Source organism: Rhinolophus sinicus, chromosome 17 (genome assembly GCF_057876585.1).
Source record: "Rhinolophus sinicus isolate RSI-liver-muscle chromosome 17, RSI-T2T, whole genome shotgun sequence".
NCBI classification, from domain to species: domain Eukaryota; kingdom Metazoa; phylum Chordata; class Mammalia; order Chiroptera; family Rhinolophidae; genus Rhinolophus; species Rhinolophus sinicus.
This window is the reverse complement of record NC_142517.1, coordinates 42,651,936-42,666,624: the sequence shown is the minus strand read 5'-3', so window position 1 is coordinate 42,666,624 and position 14,689 is coordinate 42,651,936. Positions and strand designations below refer to the sequence as shown.

At 34.2% G+C, this 14,689-nt stretch overlaps 1 protein-coding gene across 4 annotated transcripts in view; it reads left to right on the top strand.

The window, feature by feature from the left end:
- Positions 1–9,615, top strand: part of TBL1XR1 (TBL1X/Y related 1) — a 157,786-nt gene extending 148,171 nt beyond the window's left edge. For all 4 annotated transcript variants that reach the window (XM_019752254.3, XM_019752263.3, XM_019752216.3 and 1 more), the window contains 3 exons: positions 238–403; positions 3,406–3,507; positions 4,603–9,615. In XM_019752254.3, coding sequence (XP_019607813.1) covers positions 238–403; positions 3,406–3,507; positions 4,603–4,629 — 295 coding nt within the window. In that variant the 3' untranslated portion in view covers positions 4,630–9,615. The remainder of the gene's footprint in view (positions 1–237; positions 404–3,405; positions 3,508–4,602) is intronic.
- The last annotated feature ends 5,074 nt before the right edge of the window (positions 9,616–14,689 follow it).

The following is a 14,689-nucleotide window of genomic DNA, read 5'->3' as shown; positions in this document are numbered from 1 at the left end:
AGGAATACAGTGAATTAGCTCGTTTATGTCTTCTGATTCAGGGACTTGGAGATGCCCTTATAGCTGCCTTTTCTCATATATAGATTTGTTTCCAAAACACTTTCTTTCTAGCAGCCAAGTCTGCTCCTCATGAGGAATTTGTGGCTAGCTATTAGGAATGGCTGACTACTGTAGATTGTGGGTGGGGCTGAGAATATTTTATTACTTATAAAATCATATTTTTTCCTCCCTTGTCAGTGCATCCTTTGATTCTACTGTTAGATTATGGGATGTAGACCGAGGAATTTGCATCCATACTTTGACAAAACACCAAGAGCCTGTGTACAGTGTAGCTTTCAGTCCTGATGGCAGGTATCTGGCAAGTGGTTCTTTTGACAAATGTGTGCACATCTGGAACACACAGGTATGTCTCAGTTATTTAAATAGTCAAGTAAATACTCTTATATTTAGTAAGAAGCATTAGCCTGTGCAAATATTTCTTTTCCTCTTTGGTTGTCATTCCTTTTGTGGCATTAATTCAATTCTCAGGTTTTAAATTAGTACTTTTTTTTTTTTTTTTAATTTACAGCTAAGTAAAGATTAAAACCAACTGAAGTTATATTTTCATAATATAGACCAAAATTTAGAAATACTTTAGATTCTTTGTTTTTCCCCAGCAGTGTTGCAGACATAAAATGTAAGGGTTAAGATGCATTTATTAAATATAATTTTATAATTTTCTAAAATAATTGTCTTTGAAAGAACTCCATATGAACATTTTAAAAATTGTACTACAGGACAAGATTTTATGGCTAAACACAATGATTTATCAGACAAATTTAAAACTATACTACCTTCTTAGGGACAGTGCTATAGAGAGCCTTTCCTAAAAGTAGACAAAACAGCCTGCTGCTTTCGTTTTATCTTCTCAGTATTTTAGTTTTTATGGTCCATACACTGTTTCTTTAACAGCAATCACTTGACTCCCCCTGCTCTCCCTCTTCAATGATCAAGTTCTTTGCTGGTTGTAGTACGGACGTAATAAGTGACTGTGGACTGTGTCTCTCTGTGTTTCTCTCTGCTGACCATCACAGAGTATTTTGCATAAATCATCATTTTCAAATACTATTTTTCATTAAGTTATACTTTCAAATGGTCCTCCTAAAAAAACCCAACGACACTATAAAAGGTGTATGCTAGAAATACAAACTCTTGCTCCCATTTCTTTCTTGATCCCCTACAGGCATGTGTGTGAATAAAAGCATTATGATTCTTTCATTGTATGCTTTCAGGTTTTATTTTTTCATTTACATTTTTAACTCCCTTAGAATTGGTTTTTATATGTGGTGTGAGGTAGAGATCTAATTTTATTTTTCTACATGGATAACCAGTTGTCTCGCACTATTCATTGCCTCCTTACTGTTTCATAATGCCACTTCTTTCATATACCAAGTTCTTGTGTGGTTTATTCATAGATTCTCTTGCATTCCATTGATATACTTGTATATATACCTGCATCATTAGCAGTGTTTTAATAACTAACTTTATAAATCCTCCTAATTAAGTCTTTTTTCTTTATTAAAGTTTTATAATTTCTTTATAAAGATCCTTTTTCCTAATTCCTAGGTGTTTTATGGATTTTATTGTTACCATGAATAGCATCTTTAAAAAAGCATATTCCTTTTACTTACTGGGTGGTGCTTGTATTTGGAACATATGTGGATTTTGGTATATTGGTAGTGAATCTATCAACCTTTCTGTGCTCTCTTATTCTGATAGTTTATATTACCCCTTGATTTTCTTTTCACATTAATCTTTCTGTTGTGATTGAGTAGCAAAGGCTTATTAGATATAATCTATAGATAATCTGTCTGCTGTATACATTTTCAGTCATTGTGAGAAAATCAATTTAAATGAAATTTGGGTATCGGACTATAGAGTTCTAATGGAAGATACTGCTAAGCTTTTAAGGGCATATGAGCAACTATCCATACTGTTTTGTTGTATCACTATTGTGTATCAAAAATATTTTCCTTTTTTTCTTTTAAGTTTGAAAATAGTGAAATGCATCTTTTAGTGAGTTTTAGTGCAAGAGAAAGTCATTTTTTTCTAATATATACATCTAGTTTTCTTCTTTCATTCCTTGGATGATATGTTACCAAAGCATTTGACAGGTCAGTTGTTGAAGTCTGGTCTGAACATACATCTACATCTCTTGGCCTTTATTAATGTCCTACCTCTGGCTTCTTGACTGTGCTGTTTTGGTTCAATTATAGATTAAGTCAAGCTTAGAAATTGGTAAGTACTTTTGAAAGAAAGTTTTTGTTTTCTTAAACCCCAAAGTTGACTGTCCTATAGATTTTACTTTCTACGTATCAGCAGGTTTTAGATTTTGTTGGTGCCACTCCTTTCTCTCCTACTTCTCTCTTCTAATTGATCATGGATACTGAAGACCTGTATTCACACTTTTTCACTAATCTCGTAAATTGTTAGACATTTTAGGTAGGAAAAACAGTTTAAAAATCAGGAGAGCCTTCCCAATATGATAAGCTGTAGCAGTGCATCTGTGGCTTCTACAGTATTACTGGACTGACTTTGAAGAAAAAGCAAGGGAAAACAGTCTTCCACTTTAGCGATTAATTTAGGGTTAGTTGTCTGGGTGGGTGTTCACAAGGTACATGTCTTGCTGCCCTGTTGTTTTTAGGTAGATCTGCTACCTCTAGTTTGACCTTCTAGGTAACTTTAAAGCTGAGAGGTACCTTCCTGGTTTGTCAGAGCAGAATACCAGAAGCATATTTTTCATTGTTTTTGGATTTCTCACAATAGAACCTTTAACTTTTTCCTGTTTAATGACTGGTTTCTTAGGAGAATACATTTTTGTACCGAGTTTTAGTTATTCAGTGGCAGCTGAATGATTTTGTTTCCGTTACTGAAGGAATAAAATAATTTAGTTATATTTATGAGTCAGCTAAATTGGTAATGAAATTGTTAGTGTTCCTGGTTGTACTTTTAAAAATTATATAATCTTTCAAGAATAATACATGTATATCCTTTTAGCTTTTTTTTTTTTATATAACTTCTATAGCTTAGACTGCTGCTCAGTAAATAAGGAGTAACTAACAGACTTAACATTGAATTGTCTTGACTAGTTTATTGCACTTACTCTTTATGTTTGCCAAAGAAATTTCTTCAAATTTAAACTAAATGTGTGTATGAATGATCTATTGAGGGCAGACTAGTATTATCTTTTTATAAGAGGATCATCATATCACATTTTAGTATTTTAGAACTTGTATTTATTTTGGAGTTGAAGCTAAACCCTACCTCTTATTGCTAGAAATAAAGCCATATAATAATTTTACCTCAATATTTGGACTTATAACAGTATGTGGTATTATTTTTAAGATTCTGTTTTCATTTTTTTAGACAGGTGCTCTAGTTCACAGTTATAGGGGAACAGGTGGAATTTTTGAAGTTTGCTGGAATGCAGCAGGAGACAAGGTTGGAGCCAGTGCATCAGATGGTTCAGTAAGTATAACGCAGTGTTTCCAAGGAGCTGTGCGTGTGTGTGTGTGAGCACAGTGAATAAATGTGCCTTCTGTTACTTTCAAAATAAATTTTAAGGTATGGAATTGATCTTTTTTACTTACTAAAGCTTATATAGTTTTCATACTCATTCAAATAATATAAACAAAAATTAGGCTATCTTTCCCCAAAAAGTGTCTTCGTAATTAAGAAATGGATAGGTATTTCTAAAGTAAGCCTTCATTAGTGAAATTAAGTATAGCAGCATACCACTGTGAGAGAGATTTGAATTTTCAATGCCTATTTTTACCTTCTTTTCCCTGCAGAAGAGTGTAGGTGGTCCAGGGAAGGGGGAATAGAGGCAGTTGAGTCCTACATTGAGGAATGTGTGATACTACTGAGAGACTTTCAGGATGAGGTTGTCCAACTCTTTACAGAAATATTAGTTATGGCTTCCAAAGTTCTGAAAGCAAAGGGAAGATGTAAAGGGTATAGCCATTAGCTGTTTACTGAAAAGTATAGCTTAACACATTTTTTGCGGGAAACGAGTAAACTCATCATATCGCCTCTAGTTGGAACCGGCAAAAATTTTGCAAAGTAAATAAATAGAGACCTCTTTTTAAACTAAAACACTGAAAGTTTCATAGAAAAATATCAACTAGATCGAAAGATATGAATATTTTACGGAAAGTCTAATTTTGGTGAGAAAATGTCAAAAAAGCCCCGCGTTACGATGCGATTTGGCAGGAAAATGCCCGCTTACTTAATATAATCTGCAGTATCGTTTGTTAAGATCCCAGAAAAAGGAAATTATCTATTTTGGGTATATGTTTTCTATTTTTTAATTACCAGAGAATAAATTTTCATAATTTTAGCCATGGTTCTTCCTCTAGGATTAGCCCATGGCGGTTTCCTCCAGCAACTTAGACAATTTGTATGATTTCTGTTAGTTAAATGCCCACTGCCACGATTACTATTGCTTTACCAGTTTTGTGAACTTGGAATGAAGAAATAGATTCCATACTCTATAGAAAAATTAAACTAAAAATGTACGATGACATTCTTAACACACTGGCTGATTATTTTCATTTCTTACAGGTTTGTGTATTAGACCTTCGGAAATAGCGCTACTAGTTGGAAGCCATGGACCGACTATGAATGTGTACATAGCCAAAATGACTGTCCCTGACCCACGTACTGCTATAGTCCCACCTGAACCATGGCCAGTCCACTACAGCCAAATCTAAAAGAAATATATACATACAGTGTATATAAACAAAATTGCACCCTGAAGATGACAGAATTTTATCACAGCTTGTGAATTCTGTTCACCAAGTGCTGGAATCTAATCTGCTGTGCCCCTAAAATAGCATTTAGAAGTTTTGGATATGAAAAACAGAAGAGAGAAAGAAATATGCATTATAAAAGCAGCCCGTACATGTACCAGTTTTTGGATACTAATGACAGCCTTGTTTCTCCCCTTTGAATCAGCAGACACCATGGATTATATTCTTTTTTTCCCTTCAGTAGTTGAGCAGTTTGTATGTACAGAGAAAATGGACTTAACAAAAACTTGCAGCAGTAGTTTGTTCTTGCTTTTAAACTTTGTTTTTGGTTTAGTTTATGGATGCATGAAGTAAGGGAGTGAATCAGTTTCTTGTTTATATTTTTTTCACCTTTAAACAAAAAAATTCTTAAAAATATTTTAATGCATTCTTTTGAAAAGATAAATGTTTGGTACATTTTATGGCTCCCAGAGCATATATTCAATTGGTGCATGTTGTGGAAGGGGAAATTGGAAATTAAATGAAAATATTTGACTTTGGTCACGTCAATCTGTTAGACACATCAGTAAAAGGGTATTATGCTCTGTTTTTTTTGTTTGTTTGTTTCATTTTTTGTTTGTTTTTTGGTGATGTGGCTTAAATGCAGTAGTTTCTTTTTTGGGACATATTTCTGCCAATTAAAGACTAGAAGGGCACAAAAGTTTTTTTTAATTACCATAGAGAAGATACATTAAAAAAAATCTTCTGATGTTTTGTAGCCATAACTAAATTATGGTTAAAATGTGCACTATTGTTAAAAGGAGCAAAGTAGATTTGGGGTTTTTTTTTTTTCTTTATTTGTTTTGCTTTGTTTTTTAAGAGATTAAACTGTTTCTGGATAAGGATTAGCTTCTCAAAGTGTCCATCATTCTGTGTAGAAGCTTAAATATGTAATGTAACCAAACTCCAGTATTAAAAATCTCTCATGTTATTTTTCTTTATACAAAGCAAGATAACGGCATATAACACTGCCATTACATGGCAAAATGTTAGCTACCTTAGTGTAAAACAATCTTTAAAACAGAAGACTTGCTTCAAGGTGTTTTTAAATAGCAGTGATTCCCATTTATTTTTTTTTTTTAAAGTATAATTGCACTAACCTCCCTGCTGCTCTGATTCTGTATTTGTGGTACTTGTGACTACACTTTTTTCAAATATTGATAGATATAAGCTGCTATTTTTTTTCCAAATAATCACTACTATCATGTCTTTTTCTCTTCTTAATACCAAGTATTTTCTTAAGGATATACTGTGTTTCCCTGAAAATAAGACCTAGCCGGACCATCAGCTCTAATGTGTCTTTTGGAGCAAAAATTAATGTAAGACCTAGTCTTATTTTACTATAAGACCGGATCTTATCTAACATAGTATAAGACCCGGTCTTATGTTAATTTTTGCTCCAAAGACGCATTAGAGCTGATGGTTCAGCTAGGTCTTATTTTCATGGAAACATAGTAGGTATCAGATCAAACCGCCTCTTGTGCTCGTGCAACTGAAAGCTAAAACTTACAGAATTTACAAATGGTAGCCTGGGGCTGTGTTTATATGTGTGATTAACAGGGTTTGTCATGATTAAGGTAAGAATCCAGAAGTGTCAATTTTGAAGAAAATAGTTGTCAAATTTATTATTTCCAAGATTTCAATTAGGAATCACTTATTATCCAACAGCAAATTTATAACACTATTTCTGTCACTAATTATTTTGAGGCTTTTACTACTAAAATTTTAACCTGTGTTTTAAGTAGAAACTGATTTAATCCAAATAATGCAGCTTTCATTTTCAGCATTTGTTGTTTTGCTATTTTTTAAAACAACAGCATTGATTGAAGCAAGTCTTGGTTTTACTAAGGTAGGATAGCATTTGCTATTGGTAAAGAAAATAAATACACTTAATTCCATAATACATTGTTATATGTACCCCAGTTGTTGTTAGTGGGGACTGTGATACTGTAATAATATTTTTAAAATTTACATCCAGAGAGGCAGTCATTCATGATGGTTTTGTGCCAGCTGTTTTTAGGGTTTTGGATCATATTCTAGATATTTAGAACTATTACCCTGTGACTTATGTAGGAAACCTAATATGCTGAGTATCTGGCACTTGAAATCCTGCTTTTATTGCTGGAGGTCCACATCTGTGGTTGACCTCTGTTGTTGTTTTAAAAAAATAAATAAAAATAAAAAAATCTGTGCAATAATTTTTAAATGTGCTCCCAGGAATAGACACAAATGTTTTGAGTATGTTTAAGCTGCATTTTCCTTTAGCGATGCATTTGTCAATTGCACTGAATTTAAATCTGAAAGTCAGAGGTGATTATTGATAGTACTTTTGTATTTTGATATGGACAATTTATTCATTTGCATACAGTTATTGACTTTTTTCCAGCTGATTAAAAGATAGTCAATAAGTTCCGCAATATAGCTGCCAAAATAGACAGCTACGTTTTTATGGTATTGTCATCTTTTCTGTTTTTTTTGTTGTTGTTGTTTTTAAATCTTTTAGTAGCTATTTTACTTAAGCATAGCCACAATATGACATATAAAAGATTATAAATACAGAGCTTTATTATCCTGATGTCTTGGGTCTTTTAAGTATAAACTTTATCTGGAAGGTATCCATTTTGTAGGCTTGGGTTCTTCGTGAGCATACAATTGTTTATTTTTGCTGCTGTTCTCAACATCATCATTGCCTGCTGATGTGCCACGATGCTGCTCCAGTAGACAAAAATCAGATTGCCTCTAATTTAAGCAGTAACATGACTGTAAGAGACCAAGTTTTACAGCCTGTAAAGATTTATATTTGAGGTTCTTGCTCATTTTTCCTTCTATTTTTTTTCTAAGAACTTATTCCTGAAGATCAACTGATTCCAGCAGACTTTCTGTGGTATTCATTGTATATCATTGTTGTATAGGCTACTGTAAGAAACGTATAAGGAAAAATAGGAAGGAAAACTTGAATGACTAGAATACTCATTGATTAAAATAGAGTAAAGAGCAGCTGTCACTCTTAAACATCATAAAGGAATATTTTTTTCTCCATGTAGGAAATCCCGTAAGTTCTTAATATTTGTTCCAACCCCTATTCCCTATCGTTGATCAGGTACCATCATTAACTTTCAAATGACTTTTAGAAGTGGTAACTTTTAATTTCCTAATAGATCTTAGAGTGTACTGAATTCTGTTTTAATTAATTATTCTCTAGGTAAGTATGTTTTAGGATTAAACACCTTTTACAGATAACTGAAAGTGCCTCCTTTTGTGGTGTAAAAAACAAATTATGGTGCAAAAAGTAATCATTAGGTTGAATTACATGAAGGTTTTTTGCTTTTTGACATACAAAAATGTCAAGAGAAAGGCCAAAGATTTGTACATTTTCACTTATAAAGCACTCCTTTTTTCCTTAAACTTCTTTCTGTCAAATTAGATTTAATGATAGAGTACTATTTTTAAGGAGCTGTTTATGTAGAATGATTTTGTTAAGAGTAATGTAAACTATTGTTGAGTAGAGGCCTGAAGAGGAATATACATTTTTGCTATTTAAAGGAATCACAAATGACCATCCTTATGTAAGCAAAAATGTTAAGTTTTGTTAGAGGAGCAGAAAAATAAATTTCAAATACAGTGCTATTTACTCAAAACAGTTTTCATTTTCTTAAGCACATTGTACATTTCTATAGTACCTGCGCTTATTCTTACATGCTAAGGATGGTACTTGCATTTGATGAATTACTGTTGACAGTCTCCACAGAAATCCTATTTCAGTGGACCAACATTGTGGCATGGCAGCAAATGCCAACATTTTGGGGGAATAGCAGCAAATCTACAAGAGACCCTGGTTGGTTTGTGGGTTTTTTTGTTTTTTTTTCCCTTTTGAATCAGCAGGGATGCAAGGAGGGTAGGGAAGTTATGAATTACTCCTTCTGGTAGTAGCTCTGAAGTGTCACATTCAATATCAGTTAGTTGTTTGTTTGTTTTTAACATGATTCTAGTTAATGTAGAAGAGAGAGGAAAAAAGAGGAAGTGTTCACTTTTTTTAATACACTGATTTAGAAATTTGATGTCATATCAGTAGTTCTGAAGTATTAATAGCATTCTTTATCTCTGCCTTTACGTTGACAGTCTTGAAGCAGGGTGAATAAGGCTTTTTTTTTTTTTTTTTTTTTTCCCTCTAGTAAGTTGTTTCATGATGTTTTCTTTGGAGTTTCTGGATAAGTTAAAGAAAACATTCTGCATGTTGTATCTAGTCTAATGTACTTATCCATCTCATTAAAATAAAAAACAGACTGCGTTTTGTAGCTCTGTAATCCCCAAATACAGAAGTAATTTTCTTCTTTCCTGACTTTGACATTTATCTATAATGTTCTAATTTTGATTTTTACAAATCCTTTGGGTCTAATTCTGTGAGCCTACCTATAGCACTGGATTAAAATGTCTGCATCATTTCTTTAGTTATCCAGTTAACTTTAAAACTGTTGTAAAAGTGTAAACCAGCCCATGACAGTTTTTTGTACATGTTAAAGAACTTTATTGTTCAGTTTTCATGGTTATTGTGTAAGGAAGATTGATTATAGATGTTCTGTGCTGTCCTGGACCATGTTAATTACACTTATGATGTCTTTTGGTTCCACATCACAATGATTTGTCCCCAATGACCCTTTTATCCTTTCTAGGCACATTTTTTTTGTTGTTGTTGTTGTTGCAGTTTCCCTTTGCATTGTATTGCTTTGACAACTGTAATTTGAATCAGATCTGAAAGAGGTCCAGAATAAAATATATTTTGATATTATGTTGGCTGTGTACATATGTAAAACCTTTGATATCTATGTAGTTTGTATAGACTATTTAGTCAGGTAAAGAGAGAGCGATGCTATTTCTTGTTTACAATTTCTTGTTTACATTTTAATTGCATTTACTCCTCCAATGTGCTATTGTAGAATAAACTGTTTTGCTCTGAGTTAGCCTTCATAACATAGAACATGCCTGCTCTCTCCTGTACTGGTGTTACCAATTATAACAACTGCCATCAGAACCCAAAGCACGGTTTTCATGAATTTACTGTTTTCCAAGATATATACGTTAAAGTAAACCCATAGATACAATTACAAATTTTACTATTTTATTACTTCTCGGAGGAGATAAGATTTTTTAAATGAAGGGATTATTTACTATTTTTATTAAAGAATAATAGAGCATATAATCAGCTAAGGAATAATAATTACTTTTGAATTATTTTGAAAAATCAATATTGTGTTTAGAGGTCATTGTTTCACAAATTCAAACTGAAAGAGACCTCAGATTCATTTGCTTAGCATGCAGTTGAGCACAAAACAGTATATTGAAGATTTTTAGGGCAGAATGCTCAACTTAATGACACTGTTTTCTGCATATAAACTAATTATAATGTAATAATTTTCTTCCTTGGCTAGTTGCTTATGTTGCTAACGAACCTTATAATCTATTAGGAAAGATAGTGGGCCCCTTCCAGTTTTAATTAATCCCAGCTCCTTTAGAGTTACTTAGAGACTTTTAAAAAGGATCATTGATCATATTTTTTGTTTTGATTTGATTTGTTTTGTAAAAGTTTGTATTCTCCAAGTCTTTTACCTTTCCCTTCCATTTCCTTAAGCAGAAACTAATACAGGCATAGCCTTGTTATGTTTTATTAAATGATAAGCTACTGCGGTTGCTAGAACTTTCCGAAAGCCTTTCATTTTCAAAGGGTTAACTTTTATTGCATGGCATAGATTGTTAATAATAGTCTGCATTTTACACTTTTTCAAAAAATATTGGTCTACTAAGGATTACAATCCATATAAGCTTGAGGAAAAGCTGAAATCAATATGAGTAGTCACAGAAGGGGTTATTTTTAATTTCATAGTTTTTATACTTTACAGTAGATCAGATTTCTTACCTATGATATAATACATAGCACATCAGATAAAAGTTCACTGTGTCCTCAGTATATTCATTTGCAAAATTCAGTGGAGGAAAAGACACTATGGACAGTAGTTTTATGGTGCTTTCTCTCTGCTGTACCAAAGTGCTCTGTCAACAATGAAATGTTAACCCTATGCTACTTTATCTGCATGTTTCTTCTCAAATGTCATATTCAATGCTATTTGTCCTAACTTGTAATATTTTTGTATTAAATTTTTTAGGAGTTCCTTGTAATTTCTTTATAATTTAAAATATATTAAACACAAAGTGTTTAGTAAAGTACAGAAGACAATTATTAATGTTTCTTGGTTGTTGGGTTTGTATGATCAATTGTGCAAACAATTCACATTTTAAGAATTAGGACAAGTGGGTCTACACAGAAAAAGATACCACAATTCTATTTTAAAAAAACAAAACAAAACAAACTTAGAATGTTATACGAATCCAGTGTCAGAATGGTCAGCTTTAAGAGATACTGCATTACCAGGAATATGAAAAGCATTGGTTAGAGGGCTACTGGGCAGGACCACTGTGGCGCAAGGAATGTTAGCGTTGGACAGATAGATGCCTCAAGTAGGGAAATGCTGGAGTTAAAAATCTAGTCACACTGAACACAATCTGAGATCAGACGTTTGAAAACATCAGCTTCCAGAATCTCATGTTCAAATTAGGAGGTTTTGAAAAATCCACACATTGTCAGGTACTTTTTCACATAAGCTTTTATTGACTTAATTTACTTACACTACGTAACTACTTGGGTTAATTGTCAGGTTTTCAAACTTGGTTACCTAAGGAGCAGTATCCTTCAGTAGAGGACAAGGAATAGCTAAAACTGGCAGAAATGAAGCTGCATATTTCGCACGGATATTATAATGAAGGCCTAGAGTCATCAAATAATTCGAACTGAGTTTAGTATGACAAAAATGTAGCTGGGTCGGATGTTTTTAAATGTCTCCGGTGAAGTGGTTGAGATATTTTAGTATATGGAAATAAACTTAAGCTTGAAGTTGGAGAAATAGGGTGTTGAAGTAAATGAATTCTTAGGATAAAGACTAAATTAGAGGTAAGTAAATTTTACTTTTTAAACGATGTTGATTAACCTAGAGTCCATTACAACCCTTTAAAAATGAAAGTGCCTGGCCCTACCCTTAATCTACTGGCTAATGTGATGGAATTACGTATGTGTGTGTTTTTTAATGCTTGTTTGTGTGCTCTGGATGACCGATGGGGAAGGAAGAGGTTGTGTTAATTGGCGTACTGTAGATTACAAAGTGCATGCTTGTAAAGAAATTGAAAAATAGTAAACTCCCATGTCCAAACTGCCAGCCAATTCCTCCTCAGTGGTACCCACTGTTAACACTGGTATGTGGCCTTCCAAACCTTTTTAGTATGTACTTTAAAAAACACATAAATCGGGTTGTAATATTCATTGATCTTACCTTTTTCACTGAAATCATCAGGGGCTTTTGTCATCAGTATAATTACTTCCCTGTACCATAGAGGTCAAAAAAATGAATTCTGCCTATCTGGGTTGAGTCCCAACTCCACTATTAGCTTCCTGGTTTTCCCACCTGTAAAATGGGGTTAGTGGTATGATGCAGGATTAAAATTGTTAACATATTTAAAGCCTTCAGAGAATAGTGCCTGGTTGTATAAAGCATAGTATATGCTAGCATTATTTTAATGGTTAATGGTTGCATTGTAGTAACACCTTAATCACTGTTGTTATAAACAGTGGTGCAGTAAACAAATATTTGTGTCTTTGTAGGGTAAATGCACACCCCTAGTTAATAGGCACTTTCAAAGACATGCCACTCACCCATTTTCTGGCATTGGATGAATCTCTTATTTCAAAAGGAGTTATTCAGGAATTTGGAGAAGGGAGATTTCTTGAGGAAAGTGCTTTGTATATTTTACTCTGTGCATACAGGAACGAGAATAATTTAGAGCAATAAAAGACAATTGTTTGGCAGCGGCAGGAAACTTATTTTTTAAGCCTATGTTACTAGTCATTAAACGTTAAAGATACCATTAAGTTATGGTAAACATGAAAGAAAATATTTCTGCCACAGAGCACAATATATAGGTTAAATTCAATTATATACTTAATGGAACTACCAGAATGCTTAATTGCATAAACTAATATTGCTCGAAGCTAAATTCTTAGTCCACGTGCTAGAACAGCAGACATTCATTTTTTTTGTAGGACTTATTAAATGCCATTTTCATACAATTTACCTTCTCAAGTCTTGGGTCTTTTGTTACTTCAGCAAATATTTTTTGGTTGAATATCATACTAGTATGTACCAGGAAGTGTGTTTCCCACTGTATATACAATAGTAAGCTCTTGTGAAGTATTTATTGTAAGGGAAGATAGTTCATTAAGTGCCGCAACGCAGTTAGGTTGAAGCAGCTGAAATTGGTGTTTTTCTAAGTCAAAAGCTGCTAAATAATAGCAATTTCAAAGAGTTCAACTTAATTCCAGGCACTGTGTTTGTAAATGTCCAAGGGCACTTAACAGTTTGGGGTGTTGACTCCTTAGACTAGGACAGCTCACCTGGCTATACACACCCCAGGATCCACATAGCACTCGTAATTGTTTTATGCTAGTCTTCTAGTGGTAGCTATAATTTAAATAGCATGTATTTACACTTCCATTTATTACCTTAAACAATGTCCATTGATTCCTTACCTTGAAAGGCAGAGAAATTAAGCACTTGGTCTCTCCTCACCTCAAGAGGCTTTTTAGGATTTCACTCATTAAAGATGACAGGCATATTTCTGCTGTTAGTTAACTGCGGCACAGCCAGGAACCCTTACCTGTTGGAAACTTGTGCCAATCACTGTGTGTCTGTCTGCTTAAACCTCACCCAGGCGTCCAAAAGCAGTTACCAGAGACAGTATATGAATCAGAGAACCTCTCATTCATGGCTACAGGAGCTTCTATCCAGTTCAGCTCTAGAGAGGTTGGTTTGGAGTTTGTGGTTTAGGGCTTTACTTCTCAGAGCATAGCTCACTAACCTCACTTGGAAGCTTGTTAGAAATCATCTCGAGTGCCACCCCAGGACCAAATGAATAAAATGCTGCAATTTTTAACAGGATCGCCTTAAATTTTAAAAACCCTTATTAAAATTCTGAGTGTCTTTTCATGTATTTTGTTGAGCCTCGCTGCAGGCCTAGTAAGTTAGTAATAAGGACTATCCCATGGCACCAATCTACACCGTCGTCTGGTTTTTCTTTTGTAGTGTGCTCAGCAGGCCTGGGGAAGGTGGGCATCAGGAGGTGATGGAGACCAGCAGGGTTTAGGAGCGTTTCTTAGCCCATGCTAGAACAAAGCATTAGCACTCAAAGTCCTCCTAGGACATGGGGCCCTTTAGTCTTGATACGCCTGTGACAGGCGTGGGTGACACGTGTGAGGAAGCTCAGGTTTCTGGTGTGTAGGAAGGTTTCCAGGTGAAGGGAACCAACATGACCTAATTTAAAGGAAGGGTGACTGGCTTAGGTGCCTGGTGTGTAGGCTTCCCTGGAGGAATTAGAAGCTCTCCTGCAATGAGAGGGCCTGTCAAATGGCTTATAGTTACGGTTGCTCAGAGTTGTCAGGAGAAATTGTGGCAATGCTTAGGGGAAGGGGTCTCGGGCATAAAAGTTGTCAGGGAAAGGGGGTGTTCTGATCAGTAATTGTGAATTTAAGTGGCTGAGGAAGCTTTGTCTCTTGCATTCAATCATATTCTCATCTAGCCACACTGAAATACCTTTTGCTCCTGTACCTTCTCCCCTTTATTCATGCAATTGACTCTTCATGAAATGCCTTCTTCCCTTCCTCATTTGCTTAATTCTTAGTTAGAATCAATCTAGTCAACTCCCGGAGAGGCAGGTCACTGACCTACTCGTTGCCCAAACCCTTCCTTCTGCCTCTGCCTCCT